We start from the raw sequence: 17,145 nt of genomic DNA, 5'->3' as shown, positions 1-17,145 counted from the left end.
AGCATATAGTTGTGAGAAATTCTGGTCACAGGTCCTGCTCCAACACAAACTCCTCCCATTTGTTAAAAAATTGCCCTCCTTGGAGCCAGTCTCCCTCACCCTAGTCTACTCTCCTGACCCTTCCCTCAGACTTACCGAATCTGCTTGGTGGTCTACTAGGGGGTCGAGAATGACCCTATGCTCTTGACCTGGCAGCTGCCGTTTTTCAAAATGGCACTAGCACCTATCTGATACAATAGGGGCAAAGGGCTAACTGATACAATTTTGGGAAATGGCAGCTGCTGGTCAAAATTATAGTTCGCTCTTGGCCCTCACTAGACCATCAGGGCAGATCTGGTAAGTCTGGGAAGGTGGTTGGTAAGATGGGCTACAGTGTGAGAAAGAAGTTGGCTCGTGGTGGGAGAGGGCTAATTTTTAACAAAGGAGAAGGGCTGGGACCAGACCTGTTACCAGGATTTCTCACAGCTATAACCTTTTCTTGGAGGAAGTTTGGTTGCCTCCAGGAGCGGTGGGATGGGGGAGGGGGTGGGACAGGGGGTCTCTGGAGAACTACAGGTTGGGATGTTTGTTTGAGGAACTGGCACATACTATTTGCAAATAGTGCGCACTAAAAATGATAGAAAGAAACACCAAACTTCTTGTTTTATTTTCTATTGTTAAGTTTTAAAAACATCATGAAATGACTGACGATGCCAATGACATTGTCTATGTCATTTCAAATGAAAGCACATTCCTAATACTGAAAGGGTTTGCTCAGGTAACATTTTGATTTAACCGAACAAACCCTGGCTATCCAGCTACATTTCTTTCTGGATAACTGATTTAAAAGCACAAAATTTAACTGGATATAAATCAGTGCTGATGGAGGCATTTTAGCCAGAGTTTCAACTTAGCTGGGTAGGTCAGGTTGAAAAATATACTTACCCTAAAGTTAGCCAGATATAACTTTACCATAACAACTTTCAACTGATCAGGTAAATAGGTATTTCCCTATGAAAAATGATCAGATTGAAAACTGCCCTCCTCAAATGCCACTAAAAGAACAGTAGTTACATAATTTGTGTACTTTTAGCTGTATTAAAAAGAAGCATTCCCATGTGTATGTTCAGACTGAAGGAGGAAAAAATGTGTATATATTGGATTTTCAACCACCCTCACAAAAAGCAGGTGCAAAGTACATGGATGCTTTTAACATGTGCACTTTAGAGGTAAATATTGAAACATATTTGGATAAGTAAGTTAGCCAGAGCAGCACAGCTGTGCTGCTGAATATCCTCATAAAAGTCGCTAGTTAGCAGGAAGAAATCTTATCCCGCTAACTTTAGATCTTCTATTAAGCAGGTCTAACTTACCTGGTTAACTTAATTGGATAAGTCCGAATATCAGCACTTATCCAGCTAAATAAATCAGATAAGTAAATCCTTCCCAATCCAGCCATATCTTTCCCACCACTTATCTGGCTAAGGGCCTCATTTTCTAAAGTATCGCAGGCCTGCGATACTTTAGAAGATGTAGTTATTGGGCGTGAAATAGCCAGCGAAAAGGGCCTTACCTTTCCGCTGTGCGCGCCGTCCTCGCGAAGTCGGCCCTGGTGACGCCCCCGACTCCTCCTCTTCCGGGGCCGACTCTGCCCCGATTTCAGTAGCGCAGGCTTGCGCTACTTTCGCTAGCTATTGCAGGCTTGCGCTAACAGCGCAAGCCTGCGATAACTTTGGAAAATGAGGCCCTAAGTGGTGACTGTATAAGCGGTGATTACAGCTGGACTTATTGCAGCTGGATATTCAGCGGCCGCCACTTAGCCGGATACGTTGCTACTTATCTGGCTAAGTAGCACTGAATAGCATCCTCCTAAAACTTTCTGTTTTTTTCAGATAGAAACAATATGGATAATTTTTCTTTGAACAGCTGAAGAAGTTGCATGTGTTAATACCACCCAGGTAATTTGTAACTACTTGAGCTGTTTGAAATTGCCCCCATAACTTGCCAACTCATACACTTATATGCCATTTGCACATTTATTAATAGGTGAGCAGTTGCTAAATTTAGAAAGGTGCATATGCTAACAAAACTGTACAAATAACAAATACATTGGCAAATCTGTAAATTAAGTGTTATATTTATCAAACCATGTTACATAGTAACACATCTTTTTAGTAAACAGCCCCATTAGAAACAATGGTGGCCTCATTAAGTAACGTGCATTAACATGTTACACGATTTGGTAATTATACCCCTAAATGCACATCTCAGCTAATGGCTTTAGGATTTGGTTTGCTCACAATTGAAAACGGAGAGGTTGATATTCAAAATCCGGCAAGTGGGTAACTTATCCAGTTAAAGTTACATGCGTAAATTTACACAGATAGGGCCTGATTTTCAAAGCATCTGCAAACTTAAAATTGGGTTTCACATGTGTAAATGGCCTTTACTCATGTAAGTATCCTTTTGAAAATTGCTACAATATATGCTACTGAATTGTCAATAGGTTTATGGGTGTAAATACACTTTAAGCACGTAAATGGGATTTTGAAAATTGCTATGATAGTATGTTACATTTACATGCATAACTCCTTTGAATATTACCTCCACATTTGGCAGGACATATTTGCATATCTGCTACAGAATATGCCTGGAGAAAGTTACAGACATTATTTTACCCAAATAATATTAGGACAGCTTACGTTTTTGACAGCACTTATGCACATAATTAACTTGACAATGCTCAAAATGGGCCTGATTTCCAAAAGCAATTACACACTTAAAAATGGGTTTTACACTTGTATATGCACTTTACCTGTGTAAGTTGGATTTTGAAAATTGCTATAATATAGGCCCATTAAATTGTACATAGAATTTGCCTGCATAAGTGCACTTTACACCAGTAAATGGCTTTTGAAAATTGCTAATGTAGTAGTTATACTTACACATGTAAATCCTTTTGAAAATTACCCCGTATGTGTACTCACCAACAAACGTTTAGCCCCAATCCAAGAATGCCTCTGACATCTCTTTTTATCCAGAAACATTTTATGCACACAGGGATAATAACTTTCAAACCAGCAAGCGTGTGCACATTTGGCGCATACATTGGCCTGCACCCAGGGATGTGGCCATTTTATAACATAAGTGCGCATATGCACGCATGTTATAAAATAGCCTGGCTGTGAACACATGTGCATCAAATTTGAAGTGGGCACATGCATACGCGTATAAATCATGCGTCAACCGCATAAATCGGGGGATCTTAGGGCACTTGGCAATGCCATACCTGTTTGTCCCCAGTTCACCCAGTTAAGAGATAGGTGCTTCACCTCCCCCCAGTTTGATTGTCTTCACTCTCCCCAGTTAGCCCCAACCCTTAAAACCTTGCAGACCTGTCTAGTCTTCTTTTATTTTTAACTTACACGGCCATCCATGGCAGAAGTAAAGTTACATGGCAGGGGACCTTGGCGCATGTCAGATTGTGTAAGTATTTATGCGCTAATTTCTGGTCCAAATCTGGAAACGCCCATCTACTGCCCATACCCCACCCCTTTCTGAGAAGTTCCGAGATGTGCATGCAGCGGCATTTACGCGCTTAGGGGTAGATTTTCATACATACACCCAATTTTATAACATGCGCGTGCAGGCGTGCGCATGTTATAAAAACAGGGGTCGGCGCGTGCAAGGGGGTGCACAATTGTGCACCCTGCATGCCCCGATGCCTGCAGGCTTTTCCTGTTCCCTACCCTGACCTTCCCAACCCTTCCCCAGCCTTTCCACCCCCTAACCCTAACCTAACCACCCCCAAATACTTATTTTACCTTTTGCGCCTACCTGGAGGCAGGCGCAGGTTGCGCGCCGGCAGCCTGCCGGCACATGATCCTCCAACACAGCAGCAAATGGCCGCTGTGCTGGAGGCCTCTGGCCCCGCCACCAGACCACCCCACCCCTTTTGTAAAGCCCCGGGACAGACACATCGCCGGGTTTTAGGAAAATAGCCCCGTGCGCGTAGGGCTTTTAAAATCAGTTTCTTATCTGGGTGGCTTTTAATATCTGCTTAGCATGCATGAGCCCAACATATTCACACATCCCCTTATTTCAGGGTGCTTCAGGCTTTTAAAATTCACCTTTATGTATATAAATTAGAATATCATCTTATTGTATTGTTGCTAGTTTATGGTCAGAGAGTTTACTATAAGCCTGCACTCACAGTTCAGAGGTGAGAGTATTGTTATGTTAATTGATTGCAAATACTTCAATATAGAAGAAGTAATTTGTAACCCTAATTTAAAAGTAACGAGTGAGTCATAGTGTTTTCTAAGGTATGTCACCACTAGGGCAACTGAATGGCATATGCTCACCATTATAAATGTATGCTTTTCAATAAGTACCACTACTATATTCTCATTTTTAATTAAATAAAAACAATAAATATATAAATATTGTTCTCTCTGTACAAAAAATGAGTTTACCATGCATTCATTCATTTATTTATTCTAACCTGTATTTCTGGTCTTGCAACCAGCAACACAATTTTCTTGCATTCATCACTGGAGAGCAATGCCACTGCCTCTTCCCGATTCTGGACGTCTTGGCCATTTATCTGAAAAACAAATGAAAGTGGCACATTAGTTTCCATTTCCAGAAAGCAACACACAATAAAGGGCACATATCTGCTCATTTGTGTTAAATGTATGGACAATGAAACTCACGCAATGGGCTCATCTTCAGCTCCACAGCGGTAAGTGCCCTCACTCAATTATGCGCTTACTGTAAGAGCTATATCGATCGCTGAAGGATGGCGGACATCAGAGGAAGCAGTTATGTTCATAAATGTCCAACCTGCACCCCAGCAACATACATCTAGCAACACAATTAACCAGCTCCTGACAGGTGACGTTCATCTTTCTCCGTTCAGAGTAATGGAAGTGTCACTCTGAGATAATAGTGCTGGTGGAAGCAAGACTGGTAAGACTACAGCTGAAATCAGTCACCGTACACGCATGCAGAGAGCCAATTAGAGAGCTACAGTATTATCTCTGAGCAAGCAATACACACAGGCCACTGCTGATTGCTGTTTGGTTAACTGTTTTATATTTGTGTGCAAGCCATTGTCTACAATCATACGGAAACTGTGCTCCTTTTGGGGCTAATTAGGATAAAAGGCTCTGCATTCTATTGTCTGCTTAAATCCTCTTCCTCTGTAAACACATTTATGTTGTTCTGCTGAAGCAGTGATATGACATAAAAGAAATGTACAACACTGCAATGGACAGCTTTAGCAGTGCAAACTAATGTTGCATTAGAAGGTTATGTGTCCAGGACAGTGTCTACCTCCACAATAATAAGAAGAATACTGTTAGAATAATAATGGAGAAAATCTTTTGTTTCAAAAGTACATGGTTTACATTTTCAAACTTTGCTGTCAGGGGATATAGTAGTTGGTCATTCTTGAATTGATGGAGGCTTTTTAGGAAGAGGGAACATAAATTTGCCCAGGCCAAAAAATCGGGAGGTATTCTGGAAGCAGGCCTCATTGAACTCAGAATCATGTGAAGAGGTGTTCTATATATTATTTCTGGGACTAGCAAGGATTTCTTCTGCATGCATCCTCTCTGCAGGAATACATGGGGGTAGATTTCAAATGGATTTCAATGCTTAAACCTGGGTTTTACACACATAAATGCACTTTACAAATGTAAGTGGGCATTTGAAAATTACTACAATATACACCATTAAATTATCAATAGGTTTTACGTGCATAAGTGCACTTTAAAAGGAGAATTTTAAAAGAGATGCGCGTGCACAAAGTAGCACATGTGCACATAAATAGAGCTATTTTATAAACCTAACATATATGCATGCAAATACCAGTGCGTGAATAATTGCTCATATAAAAAAAAGAGGTGGATTTGGGGTGATTCAGAAGAGTTCCATGGCGGGGCCAACATTTACATGTCTACATCGTGAATTTATAACCTGTGAATGCAGTGCACGCTATGAGCGTACGTGCCTATGCTTGCTCTCACATGCGTGGGTATATGGACCCTGAGCGTACATGGGCTTTTAAAAACAGCTATGTTACATTTACACGTGGAACTCCTTTGAAAATGATCTCATAGAGAATAAAAGCATTCCTGGAGGGCCAATTTCAGCAATGGTGACATTTTTAAGTTGTTTTGTTTGGATGTGATAATGCTGAGTGGTGAAGTTGTACACAGGAAGCAGAATACCTCCCACTTTATTTATTTTCAATCATCTACACCCTGCCAATTACTAGAATCTGTTCTAGACGGGTTCCACTAACACAGCAACAATATATAATTCAAACAACATAAAACAAATAGCCAAATCATAAATCACAACAATAAAACCTGACAGGCTAAGTTAAGACAAATCAAACATAGGAGGCAAAAGCCTTCCTAAACAAATATGTTTTTAGTAGTTTCCTGAACCTTCCTAGCACCTTAACTTTTCTGACTGTTGCTGGAGAAGACAAGTTGCACAACAATTTACTTGGATAGATTCCTCTTGCTGAAATCTTCATTGTTCATTTTATTAGAAATTTTTAACTGCGTTTTATACTGATTACTGTAATTGCCTCCATCAGAACAGCTAAAAACATGTGCCAGCTTTCACAGTTTGCATGCCTTTAGCTAAATTAAAAAGATGTTACTGGGGGGGAGAGAAGTTACTGGAAAAAATAGCACCCCAGGCTAGGGTTGCTTTTGGTGTATCCCTATTCTTCTGGGCTTCTGTGATTACAGACTGACTGAAAAGGGCTGCGTGGTGACCCCACTCCCGACTCACCTAGTGAGGTCACCCTTCTTGCCCAGCCTTCATGATAGCTATACAGATATATATTTTGTTCAAGGTAGGAAAAAAAAAGGACACATACATTTGATTTTCATATATTCATCCCTTATTTTATGCTGTTCTGCTACCGTCAGACCTGGGAAGTACAAACTCCATGGGTACTTTAGAATCTACAGATTTTAAAAGGGAACTGTTTCCCTCTGAAAATTATTTACAAGGTCTGCAGGTACAAAAGTATCCATGGAATTTTCTACAATGAAAATCACCCCTATACTATCCAAACTATCTCCTATTTTCTAATAATTTTTCAAGGTTGTCTTGATGTATTTTCATTTGAAAGAGTAGATGGAGTTTCAATGTAGGAAAGCATCCAAATAATCATCAATGTGTTAATTATAATGATCAGGTTTGAAACCATTTCTGCCTTGGCATTCAAACATGCAGGCCGATACAGTACAGTGCACTCCGGCGGAGCGCACTGTTAACCCGTGATTGGACGCGCGTTTTTGACGTGCTAGCTTTACCCCTTATTCAGTAAGAGGTAATAGCGCGTCGAAAATGCGCATCCAACCCCCCCGAACCTAATAGCGCCTGCAACATGCAAATGCATATTGATGGCCCTATTAGGTATTCCCGCGCGATTCAGAAAGCAAAATGTGCAGCCAAGCCGCACATTTTACTTTCAGAAATTAGCGCCTACCCAAAGGTAGGCATTAATTTCTCCAGGTACCGCAAAAGTGCACAGAAAAGCAGTAAAAACTGCTTTTCTGTGCACCCTCCGACTTAATATCATGGCAATATTTTATTTATTTATTTATTTATTTTACATTTTTTTATATACCGATATTCGTATGGGACATCATATCAGTTTACAGATAACTTTTAACGAACAGGAGAGAATGTACATTAAACGAGGGGCATGCAAGAGGGAGGGGGAAAAGGCCGAAATATAAGGAATAAACCACAACAATTCAGTAAGTCATATTAAGTTGGAGGTCCCGAAAGTTACAAAAAAGTTACAAAAAAAAAATAAATTTGAAATCGGCCCGTGGCTTGAAAACCGGACGCTCAATTTTGCTGGCGTCCGCTTTCCGAACCCGTGGCTGTCAGCAGGTTTGAGAACCGACGCCGGCAAAACGGAGCGTCGGCTGTCAAACCCGCTGACAGCCACCACTCCTGTCCAAAAAGAGGTGCTAAGACGCGCTAGTGTCCCTAGCGCCTCTTTTTGCCGCAGGCCCTCATTTGAATACAGAATCGCGCGCACAGGAGAGTGGCCTGTGCGTTCGCCTGCTCTCCAGCGACTTTTAGTGTATCGGCCCGATGTTTATTAATGAGGGAGCTCAATTTTCAAAACTGCAGTATACCATTTGCGCATGTAAGTGGGCCCATAGAGATTGATGCTAGCATTTTAAAAACTGTGACTAGAGCCACACAGTTTTCAAAATACTGCCCTGAAAGTGCATGTATATGTTTCAGCACACATGCATATTTGTAATGTAGGAACAAGCATATTTTCTCTACTTATTTTATATAATTATACACGTACAGGCTAATTTTAAAATGAGCCCGCAGGCACCCATACACCGTGTATGGGCGGGCGAGCAGACAAATGCTGGAATTTTAAATCATATGTGCACTTGCGCGGGTATGATTTAAAAAACATCTACCATGTGTAAGTATGCTCTTAATTTTAAGCGGTTACTCAAGCAAACATACTAGGCCAGATTTTCAAAGAGGCCAGAGGATTTACGTGCATAGGAAGAGTTAAGCGCACTGGGCCTATTTTAAAAAGGCCCGGCAACGCGTGTAAAGTCCCGGGACATGTCTAAGTCCCAGGGTTTTACTAAAGGGGCGGGCTGGGGTGAGGCAGGGGCAGTCTGGGGCGGCGCGGGGGCGGGGCCATTGCGACATTGCCGCTATGTTGGAGGATCGCGTGCCGGCAGGCTGCCAGTGCACGTGCAACTTGCGCCTGCCTAGAGGCAGGCGTAAAAGGTAAGACGGGGGGGGGGGTTAGAGTAGGGCTAAGGGAGGGAAAGGTTAGGGGAAGGGGTGCGAAGGTCAGGTTAGGGGGGGAACGGGGGAAGGCAGCGCAGCTCAGTGCGCGCAAGGTGCACAATTTTGCACCCCCTTGTGTGTGCCAACCCCCGATTTTATAACATGCACACTCGTTATAAAATCTGATGTACATGTGTGCGAGCCGGGTAGCATGCACACATGTAAGCCCGTGCGCACCTTTTAAAATCTACCCCACTTTGCGTATCTTCCATGTATAGGTAAGCGGAATTTAAAACAAGCTCACTTGAAGACATTCCCAGTTTTTCCAATTATTCCAGCAGTTTGTGCAATCAATCTTGAGATCATCCAAACCCTTGGTTCTTCAGCCTGCAGTCCCTCCAGTTGACCCGTGCCTCTCACTGTCATGTTAGGCCTAAAACACCATTTCTGTAGACTTACACCTCATCAGCAGAAGCAGTAAATATATGCAGCTTAACAAGTCACCGCATGCTGCGGCCTCCGGTTTTTAAAATACAGATTTATGCGCATAACGGTTAGCCTTGCCCTGGAACGCCCATGTCCCATCTTTTTCACACATAGCTTTTTTTTTGGTTTATGCACATGCATATAAGCACATAATTAGTGCCTTTTAAAATCAGCCTTGCTCATGCAAGGCCCACATAGTCGCGTATGTGGCCCTTTTAATGTGAGCAATGCTTTTAAAACAGTTTGAAAAAAACTGAAAGGTGCAGCAGCAAAGGTTAAAAGAGTTCAATAGGCATGGACATTGTTTAAAAATACAATCCTAGATGTGCAGTCCAGATGTATTCCACACATTAAGAAAGGTGGAAGGAAGGCAAAATGATTACAGACATGGTTAAAAGGTGAGGTGAAAAAGGCTGTTTTAGCCAAAAAAAAATCCTTCAAAAATTGGAAGAAGGATAAAGCAAACGCATTGTCAAGTTAAGTGTAAAACTTTGATAAGACAGGTGAAGAAAGAATTTTAAATGAAGTTGGCCGTAGCAAGAAACCAGTGAGGGAGTCTGTTGAACCATTAGATGACCAAGGGGTTAAAGGAGCTCTTAGTGAAGATAAGGCTATTGCAGAAAGACTAAATGAATTCTTTGCTTCCGTGTTTACTAATGAGGAAGTTGGGGAGATACCAATTCTGGAGATGGTTTTCAAGGGTGATGCGTCAGACGAACTAAACCAAATCACTGTGAACCTGGAAGATGTAGTAGACCAGATTGACAAACTAAAGAGTAGCAAATCACCTGGACTGGATGGTATGCATCCTAGGGTATTGAAGGAACTCAAAAATGAAATTTCTGATCTATTAGTTAAAATTTGTAACCATCATTAAAATCATCCATTGTACATGAAGACTGGAGGGTGGCCAATGTAACCCCAATATTTAAAAACAATCTAGGGGTGATCCGGGAAACTATAGACCAGTAGCCTGACTTCAGTGCTGGGAAAAATAGTGGAAACTATTCTAAAGATGAAAATTATAGAGCATATAGAAAGACATGGTTTAATGGAACACAGTCAACATGGATTTACTCAAGGGATGTCTTGCCTAACAAATCTGCTTCATTTTTTTGAAGGGGTTAATAAACATGTGGATAAAGGTAAACCAGTAGATGCAGTTTATTTGGATTTTCAGAAGGTGTTTGACAAAGTCTCTTATGAGAGGCTTCTAAGAAAACTAAAAAGTCATAGGATAGGCGGCTATGTCCTTTCGTGGATTACAAACTGGTTAAAAGACAGGAAACAGAAAGTAGGATTAAATGGTCAATTTTCTCAGTGGAAAAGGGTAAACAGTGGCATGCCTCAGGTGCTTTTCAATATATTTATAAATGATCTGGAAAGTAATACGATGAGTGAGGTTATAACATTTGCAGATGATACAAAATTATTCAGAGTAGTTAAATCACAAGCAGATTGTGATACATTATAGGAGGACCTTTCAAGACTGGAAGATTGGGCATCCAAATGGCAGATGAAATTTAATGTGGACAAGTGCAAGATGTTGCATATAGGGAAAAATAACCCTTGCTTTAGTTGCACGTTGTTAGGTTCCATATTAGGAGCTACCACCCAGGAAAAAGATCTAGGTATCATGGTGGTTAATAATTTGAAATCATCAGCTCAGTGTGCTGCAGCAGTCAAAAAAGCAAACAGAATGTTAGGAATTAGGAAGGGAATGATTAATAAAACGGAAAATGTCATAATGCCTCTGTATCGCTCCATGGTGAGACCGCACCTTGAATACTGTGTACAATTCTGGTCGCCACATCTCAAAATAGATATAGTTGCGATGGAGAAGGTACAGAGAAGGGCACCCAAAATGATAATGGGGATGGGACAGCTGCTCCATGTGGAAAGGCTGAAGAGGTTAGGGCTGTTCAGCTTGGAGAAGAGATGGCTGAGGGGGGGATATGAATGAGGTCTTTAAGATCATGAGAGGTCTTAAACGAGTAGATGTGAAGCGGTTATTTACACTTTCTGATAATAGAAGGACTAGGGGGCATTCCATGAAATTAGTAAGTAGCACCAGAGGATACAGTAAAAGTATAATGGAAGAGGTAAGAAGAAAACCAAGATAAAGCAGAGTCCCAAAATCCAGTTGAGGTCAATGTGTCAAGGAGTAGACAGTGATTAACAGTGTTAAAAGCATCAGATAAGTCGAAGAGGACGAGGATCAAACAAAGGCCCTTTGCTTTGGTTGTATAGAGGTCATAGTAACATTATAACATAGTAAATGATGGCAGAAAAAGACCCAAGTGATCAATCTAGACAACTTGCCTAGTAAGTTAAGAGTAGTAACTGCTTCTCAGTGCAGGTTAGTCTCATGCAAAATTGTTACACCCAAAGCTAACAGAGGTTACCCAATTTCTTTGTTTCCATCATCTTGCCCAGTGTTTTTTTAATACCAGTCCGTTGATTGTCACTGATCCCCAGCAGTATTTCTGATGATTCACAGAGCTACGCTGATTGCAGATGTAGGTTGCACAATCCCCCGGCACGGCCGCTGTGCCAGAGGCCTCGGTCCCGCCCCCACCCCACCCACTCCCCACCCGTTTTTTCAAGCCCTGGGACATACGCGCGTCCCGGGGCTTGCGTGCGTCGCCAGGCCTATGCAAAATAGGCTCGGCGCGCGCAGGAGTGGGTATTCAGGGTTTCGCATGTAATATACGTGCGTAACCCTTTTAAAATCCGCCCCATGCCCCTTTATGATTCCGCGTGAGAGGTGTGCGCAGTGGGAGATATTCGTACTGTAGATAGCTTTTTAAATGTGGCAGGCGTGTATAAGCCATTCTCTGGCTGGGCTGTTCCCGATTGGTCCTTTTCACTGACATTTGACCTTTTCAGGTCAACCTTCTGAATGGTGCTTCTTTCTTTCACTGACATATGATGGTGAACGGACCAATTGGCAATAAGCGAAGGAGTGAATAAATTAATATTAAGTGCCCTACACTTTATTATTGATTTATTCACTCATTGCCTTTTTGCTCCTCCAACTGAATATCACCATGATGTTAAGTCAGAGGATGTACAGAAAAGCAGTATATTCTGCTTTTCTGTACAACTTTTTGGGATGCTCAGAAATTAATGCCTGTTCCAGCTCATTGGATGCATATTTTTTTTACCACATGTTGAGTAAATAACTAATTGCCCCATCAACATACATTTGCATGTGATGAGTGCTAATACTTTCCCGGCGCATGGGACGCATGTAATGGAAGCATTAATCTGCTTATAGCATAAGGGGCTGTGGACGCGCCTACACAACTCGCATCTAACTGTGGGTTTAACAGTGCGCTCAGCTGAGCACACTGTATTCCATCGGCCCCTATCTTTTGGGGGGTGATTGGTGAGACAGTGAGAGACTAGGGAGAGGGGTGACTGGTGAGAGTGAGAGAGACTGGCTGGGGATGACTGGTGTGAGGCAGCGAGAGGGACTGGTATGGGGAGTGACTGATGAAAGAGTAAGAGACTGATGTATGAGGTGACAAGTGAGAGAGAATGGTTGGGGTGTGACTGGTAAGAGAGAGAGAATGGAGTGGGGATGGCTGATATGAGAGAGGGACTGGTGTGACTGCATTCTACCTTTTCAGGTTTTTTCTTTCTGTTCATATATATGACTCTTTTTTCACCTATATGGCTTTATTCCCTCTGTTTCTTTTCTACCTGATTATCGAGCCAATACTGCAGCCACGGAAAGAATCCTTTAGACCAAGTGTGTCACCAAGGGATGCATGCATGCATGCCCTGGGGTCTAACCTGGAATGAAAGAGATGACTATTTTGTTGGTACTTCGGTACATGTTGCCTCGTTTCGTCTTTAACACTTTGTTTATTCTCTGATGTGCCACATGCCTAATTAGATTTTCTTCTCTTTTAGACCAACCACAATAAATTGCTCCTGTGGTCTAGGAGCAGGAATTGTCACACCACAGAAGGAAACTCCTAAATCCCCTTGCATGGGACCCACCCCTCTTCACCAAGGAAGGGGACAATAAAAAATTAAAATTTAAGTTTAAACTTATTATACAGATTTCCAATTTTTGGTATAGATGTCCTTCATTTTCTTTCTGTAGGTTCTAGTGGTATGTGAGTGAGATTCGTGTGTATGTCTTAAGGCATATGAGTCCATGTGCACAGTGTACGGGCAAGGCAGTGTAGGTGTGTGTTAGAGCATTTGAGCATGAGGCATGAATAATAATGGGGAGGGGGCAGCCTGCGTGGTTAGTGAGTGAGTTGGCATGTACGTTTTGCAAGAAGGGTCTGCCAAGGCACTTTTCAAAAGACAAGTGTCACAATCTCCAGCACAGAAAGCAGCAGTGTTTCTTTAAAAGCAACAGGACTATATATATATATATTCCTGTGGAAGACTCCACTAGCCATACATGTTGCAGAAGTGTCGGGGGTAGCTAATTCCTGGTGTGCTAAATGAATCAAGGATGGAGCAAAGATTGATAAAGAAGCCCCTATGGTGACAGCACATCCTGTGCACCATGGATGTGTGTGTGTTTTCTTGCAGTACTAAAAATATTTTGTCAGTCCTGATTATCCTTAAAGTTATCGAGAATAAATTTTTTCATGACAGTTGGTATTTAGTGAAATCAGCCTCTGGTGCTATTCACCAAATGATAATCAAGCCCAATGAGTATAAAAATGAATCTAATAAGCAACCACAGTTTATTTTATTTATTCCATGTATGCATGGCAGTTTGTTTAAAAGATATTGAACGGAAGTGGTCTGTGCTCTGCAATGGGCAAGGTTTCAAAAAGAATAAATTATAATCAACAACATTTGCTGTCTGCTTCCAATTTGTAGATTATTCCTCTATATATGCGCACAGATACTAAGGTCTACCATACTGTGGTGCTGACTGAAGTTCTGATTGCTATAGAAGCTATAGAGGTGACTTTTATTTTTGGAATACATTCTTCCTTTGCTGAAATCATGGAGTAGGAAACTGCCCATCTTCTCTAAACTCACTTCTTCTTCCTCTGACCTCATTCCCACCCAGTTCCTCAGTTCTACATGCCCTGAAATCATCCCCTCCATCACATTCTTAATCGATCATTTGCCACCGCAACTGTCTCCTCTTCCTTCACAAATGTTGTGATCACAACACTCCTCAAAAAAAAACCTTCACCAGACCCTACCTGCCCCGCTGTCGTCCCATTTGCATCCTCAGCAGTCTTGATTTTTATTTTACCTCAAACTGTTCTGGATCCACTCCATTTTGGCTTTTCCCCTCTCTAGATTCCACAGAAACTGTTCTCATCAAAGGTTCCTGAAGTGAATGCCCTCCCGGATGAGGTGGTGATGAAAAAAATGGTAATGGAATTCAAAATGGTGTGGGATAAACACTGAGGATCTCTAGTGGTTGGAGCAGTCTTTCTCAGCCTGTGGTATGTCAGGGACCGGCTAGCTACCCTCCTTCAATCACATGGACCAACTGCAGCACTGATAAGCCAGGGGGAGGGGAGGGAAGGGAGAAAAATTCTCCCAGATAATTAAAGAGCAGGGGGAACATACTCCTTCCCCACCCGGCCTTTAGTCTCATGGATCAGCTCTACTGCCGCTCTGTGTCATTTTAAGAAGGTAACTAGCCAGTTTTAAAAACTTATTTTCTAAAAATTTGCACTTATTAAAAAAAAGTCCTCTCTCTCTTTCTCTCTCACAGTCAACCAATAGTATTATCTTCAGAAAAGATTAAAAAACCCCAACCCTCACTCTTCCTTCCAGCCAGTCACCAGTTGATCACTGAAAACAAAATCTCTCTCTCTCTCCCCCTCCCCACCTGCCAGCCAACAGCACTACTACAATTAATACCATTGCCCCATGGCCTTTTTTTTTCCAGATGAAACCAGTCTTGAGGCCCAAATTCTGGGAGGGGAGCAACTGCAGTTGTATGTTAAGTAGGCGGCATGAGATTGAGTCAAAATTTGCCTTGCTTTAATAGCCTGCCGTGGTCACATGACTCCCAGCTTCTGTACAGGAGGTGGGTCCAGAGATCCGAGCAGACACTAACTCAGTCTCATGCTGGCTCATTTACATTTAGCTGCAGCTGCTCTTCTCCCAGGGATGGGGCCTCTGAATCAGCCCCAACTCGGAAAAAAAGTCTGCAGGACAAGGCAGGACAGGATATGAAAGGTCTCTGCTGGCTGCGGTGCAGGATGCACTGCAGCATATGCAGTTTCAGGGCAGGCCGTGCATCCTCCTCATCTTCCTGCAATCAGCGTAGTTCTGTGAATCATCAGAAATACTGCTGGGGAGTAGTGACAATCCACGGACTGGTATTCAAGAAACACTGGGCTAGATGCTGGAAACAAAGAAATTGGGTAACCTCTGTTAACTTTAGGTGTAACAATTTTGCATGAGACTAACCTGCATGGAGAAGCAGTTACTACCCTTAACTTACTAGGCATGTTGTCTAGATTGGTTACTTGGGTCTTTTTCTGCTATCATTTACTATGTTATTATGTTACTATGACCTCTATATGGCCAAAGCAAAGGGACTTTGCTTGATCCTCATCCTCTTTGACTTATCTGATGCTTTTAACACCGTTAATCACTGTCTATTCCTTGACACATTGTACTCGACTGGATTTTGGGACTCTGCATTATCTTGGTTTTCTTCTTACCTCTTCCATTATACTTTTACTGTATCCTCTGGTAGTTCTTCCACCACTATTCTGCTATCAGTCAGTGTGCCTCAAGATTCTCTCCCAGGCACTCTTCTTTTTTCTCCCTACAGTTCTTCCCTTAGTGCTTTGATCTTGTCCAGTGGCTTTCAGTACCACTTTTATGTTAATGACTCTTAGATCTACCAAATGCTATTCTGCTTGTCTGACATTGCTTTCTGGATATCCCACAGACACTTTAAACTTAATATGGCCAAGATGGAACCTCTTGCTTTTCTCTAAAACTCTCTTTCCCTTCCCTCTTTTTCCTGTCTCTCCAGATGGTGTTCTCATCCTCCCAATTCCCTTGGCTTGTAACCTTGGGATCTTCTTTGATAAGAACATAAGAAATTGCCATTCTGGGTCAGACCAAGGGTCCATCAAGCCCAGCATCCTGTTTCTAACAGAGGCCAAACCAGGCCACAAGAACCTGGCAATTACCCAAACACTAAGAAGATCCCATGGTACTGATGCAATTAATAGCAGTGGCTATTCCCTAAGTAAATTTGATTAATATCCGTTAATGGACTTCTCCTCCAAGAACGTATCCAAACCTTTTTTGAACCTAGCTACACTAACTGCACTAACCACATCCTCTGGCAACAAATTCCAGAGCTTTATTGTGCACTGAGTGAAAAAGAATTTTCTCTGATTAGTCTTAAATGTGCTACTTGCCAACTTCATGGAATGCCCCCTAGTCCTTCTATTATTTGATGCCTCTCTCTCCTTCTCTATGCACATCCAAAACATTGCTAAAATCCATCCCTTCCTTCTTAAACATACTACCAAAATGCTCATTCACTGTCTGATCACCTCCTACCATAGCTTTACTGTAACTCTTTGTTGGCCTCCTGTTGAACTGTCTGTCTCCATTGCATTCTTCCTTCAATGTTGTTATCACCATGTAATCCTTCTTTTCAAGTCACAGCATTGGCTCCCCATCCACTTCCCCATCCAGTTCCTCTTACTCACCTATAAATGTATTCATTGTGCAGCTCTCATTACCCATCTTCTCTGCTCTCTTCCTATACCCTTCCTCATGAACTCTGTTCACTGCCCAAGTTGTTTTTATCTGTATCCTTCTCATCTGCCACCAGCTCCTGTCTCTGTGCTTTCTACCTTGCTGCACCATATGCCTGAAACAGACTTC

At 42.1% G+C, this 17,145-nt stretch overlaps 1 protein-coding gene across 5 annotated transcripts in view; it reads right to left on the bottom strand.

Moving 5' to 3' along the window:
• Positions 1-17,145, bottom strand: part of PDZRN4 (PDZ domain containing ring finger 4) — a 940,417-nt gene that overhangs the window by 56,494 nt on the left and 866,778 nt on the right. For 4 of the 5 annotated variants that reach the window (XM_029616542.1, XM_029616541.1, XM_029616544.1 and 1 more), the window contains one exon: positions 4,484-4,585. The exons of the other annotated variant lie outside the window; for it this stretch is intronic. In XM_029616542.1, coding sequence (XP_029472402.1) covers positions 4,484-4,585 — 102 coding nt within the window. The remainder of the gene's footprint in view (positions 1-4,483; positions 4,586-17,145) is intronic. 5 annotated transcript variants of the gene reach the window in all.

The sequence above is a fragment of the Rhinatrema bivittatum genome, chromosome 9 (genome assembly GCF_901001135.1).
Source record: "Rhinatrema bivittatum chromosome 9, aRhiBiv1.1, whole genome shotgun sequence".
In the NCBI taxonomy this organism is placed as follows: Eukaryota; Metazoa; Chordata; class Amphibia; order Gymnophiona; family Rhinatrematidae; genus Rhinatrema; species Rhinatrema bivittatum.
The sequence above is the reverse complement of the archived record's forward strand: the minus strand, read 5'-3'. Positions and strand labels throughout refer to the sequence as shown.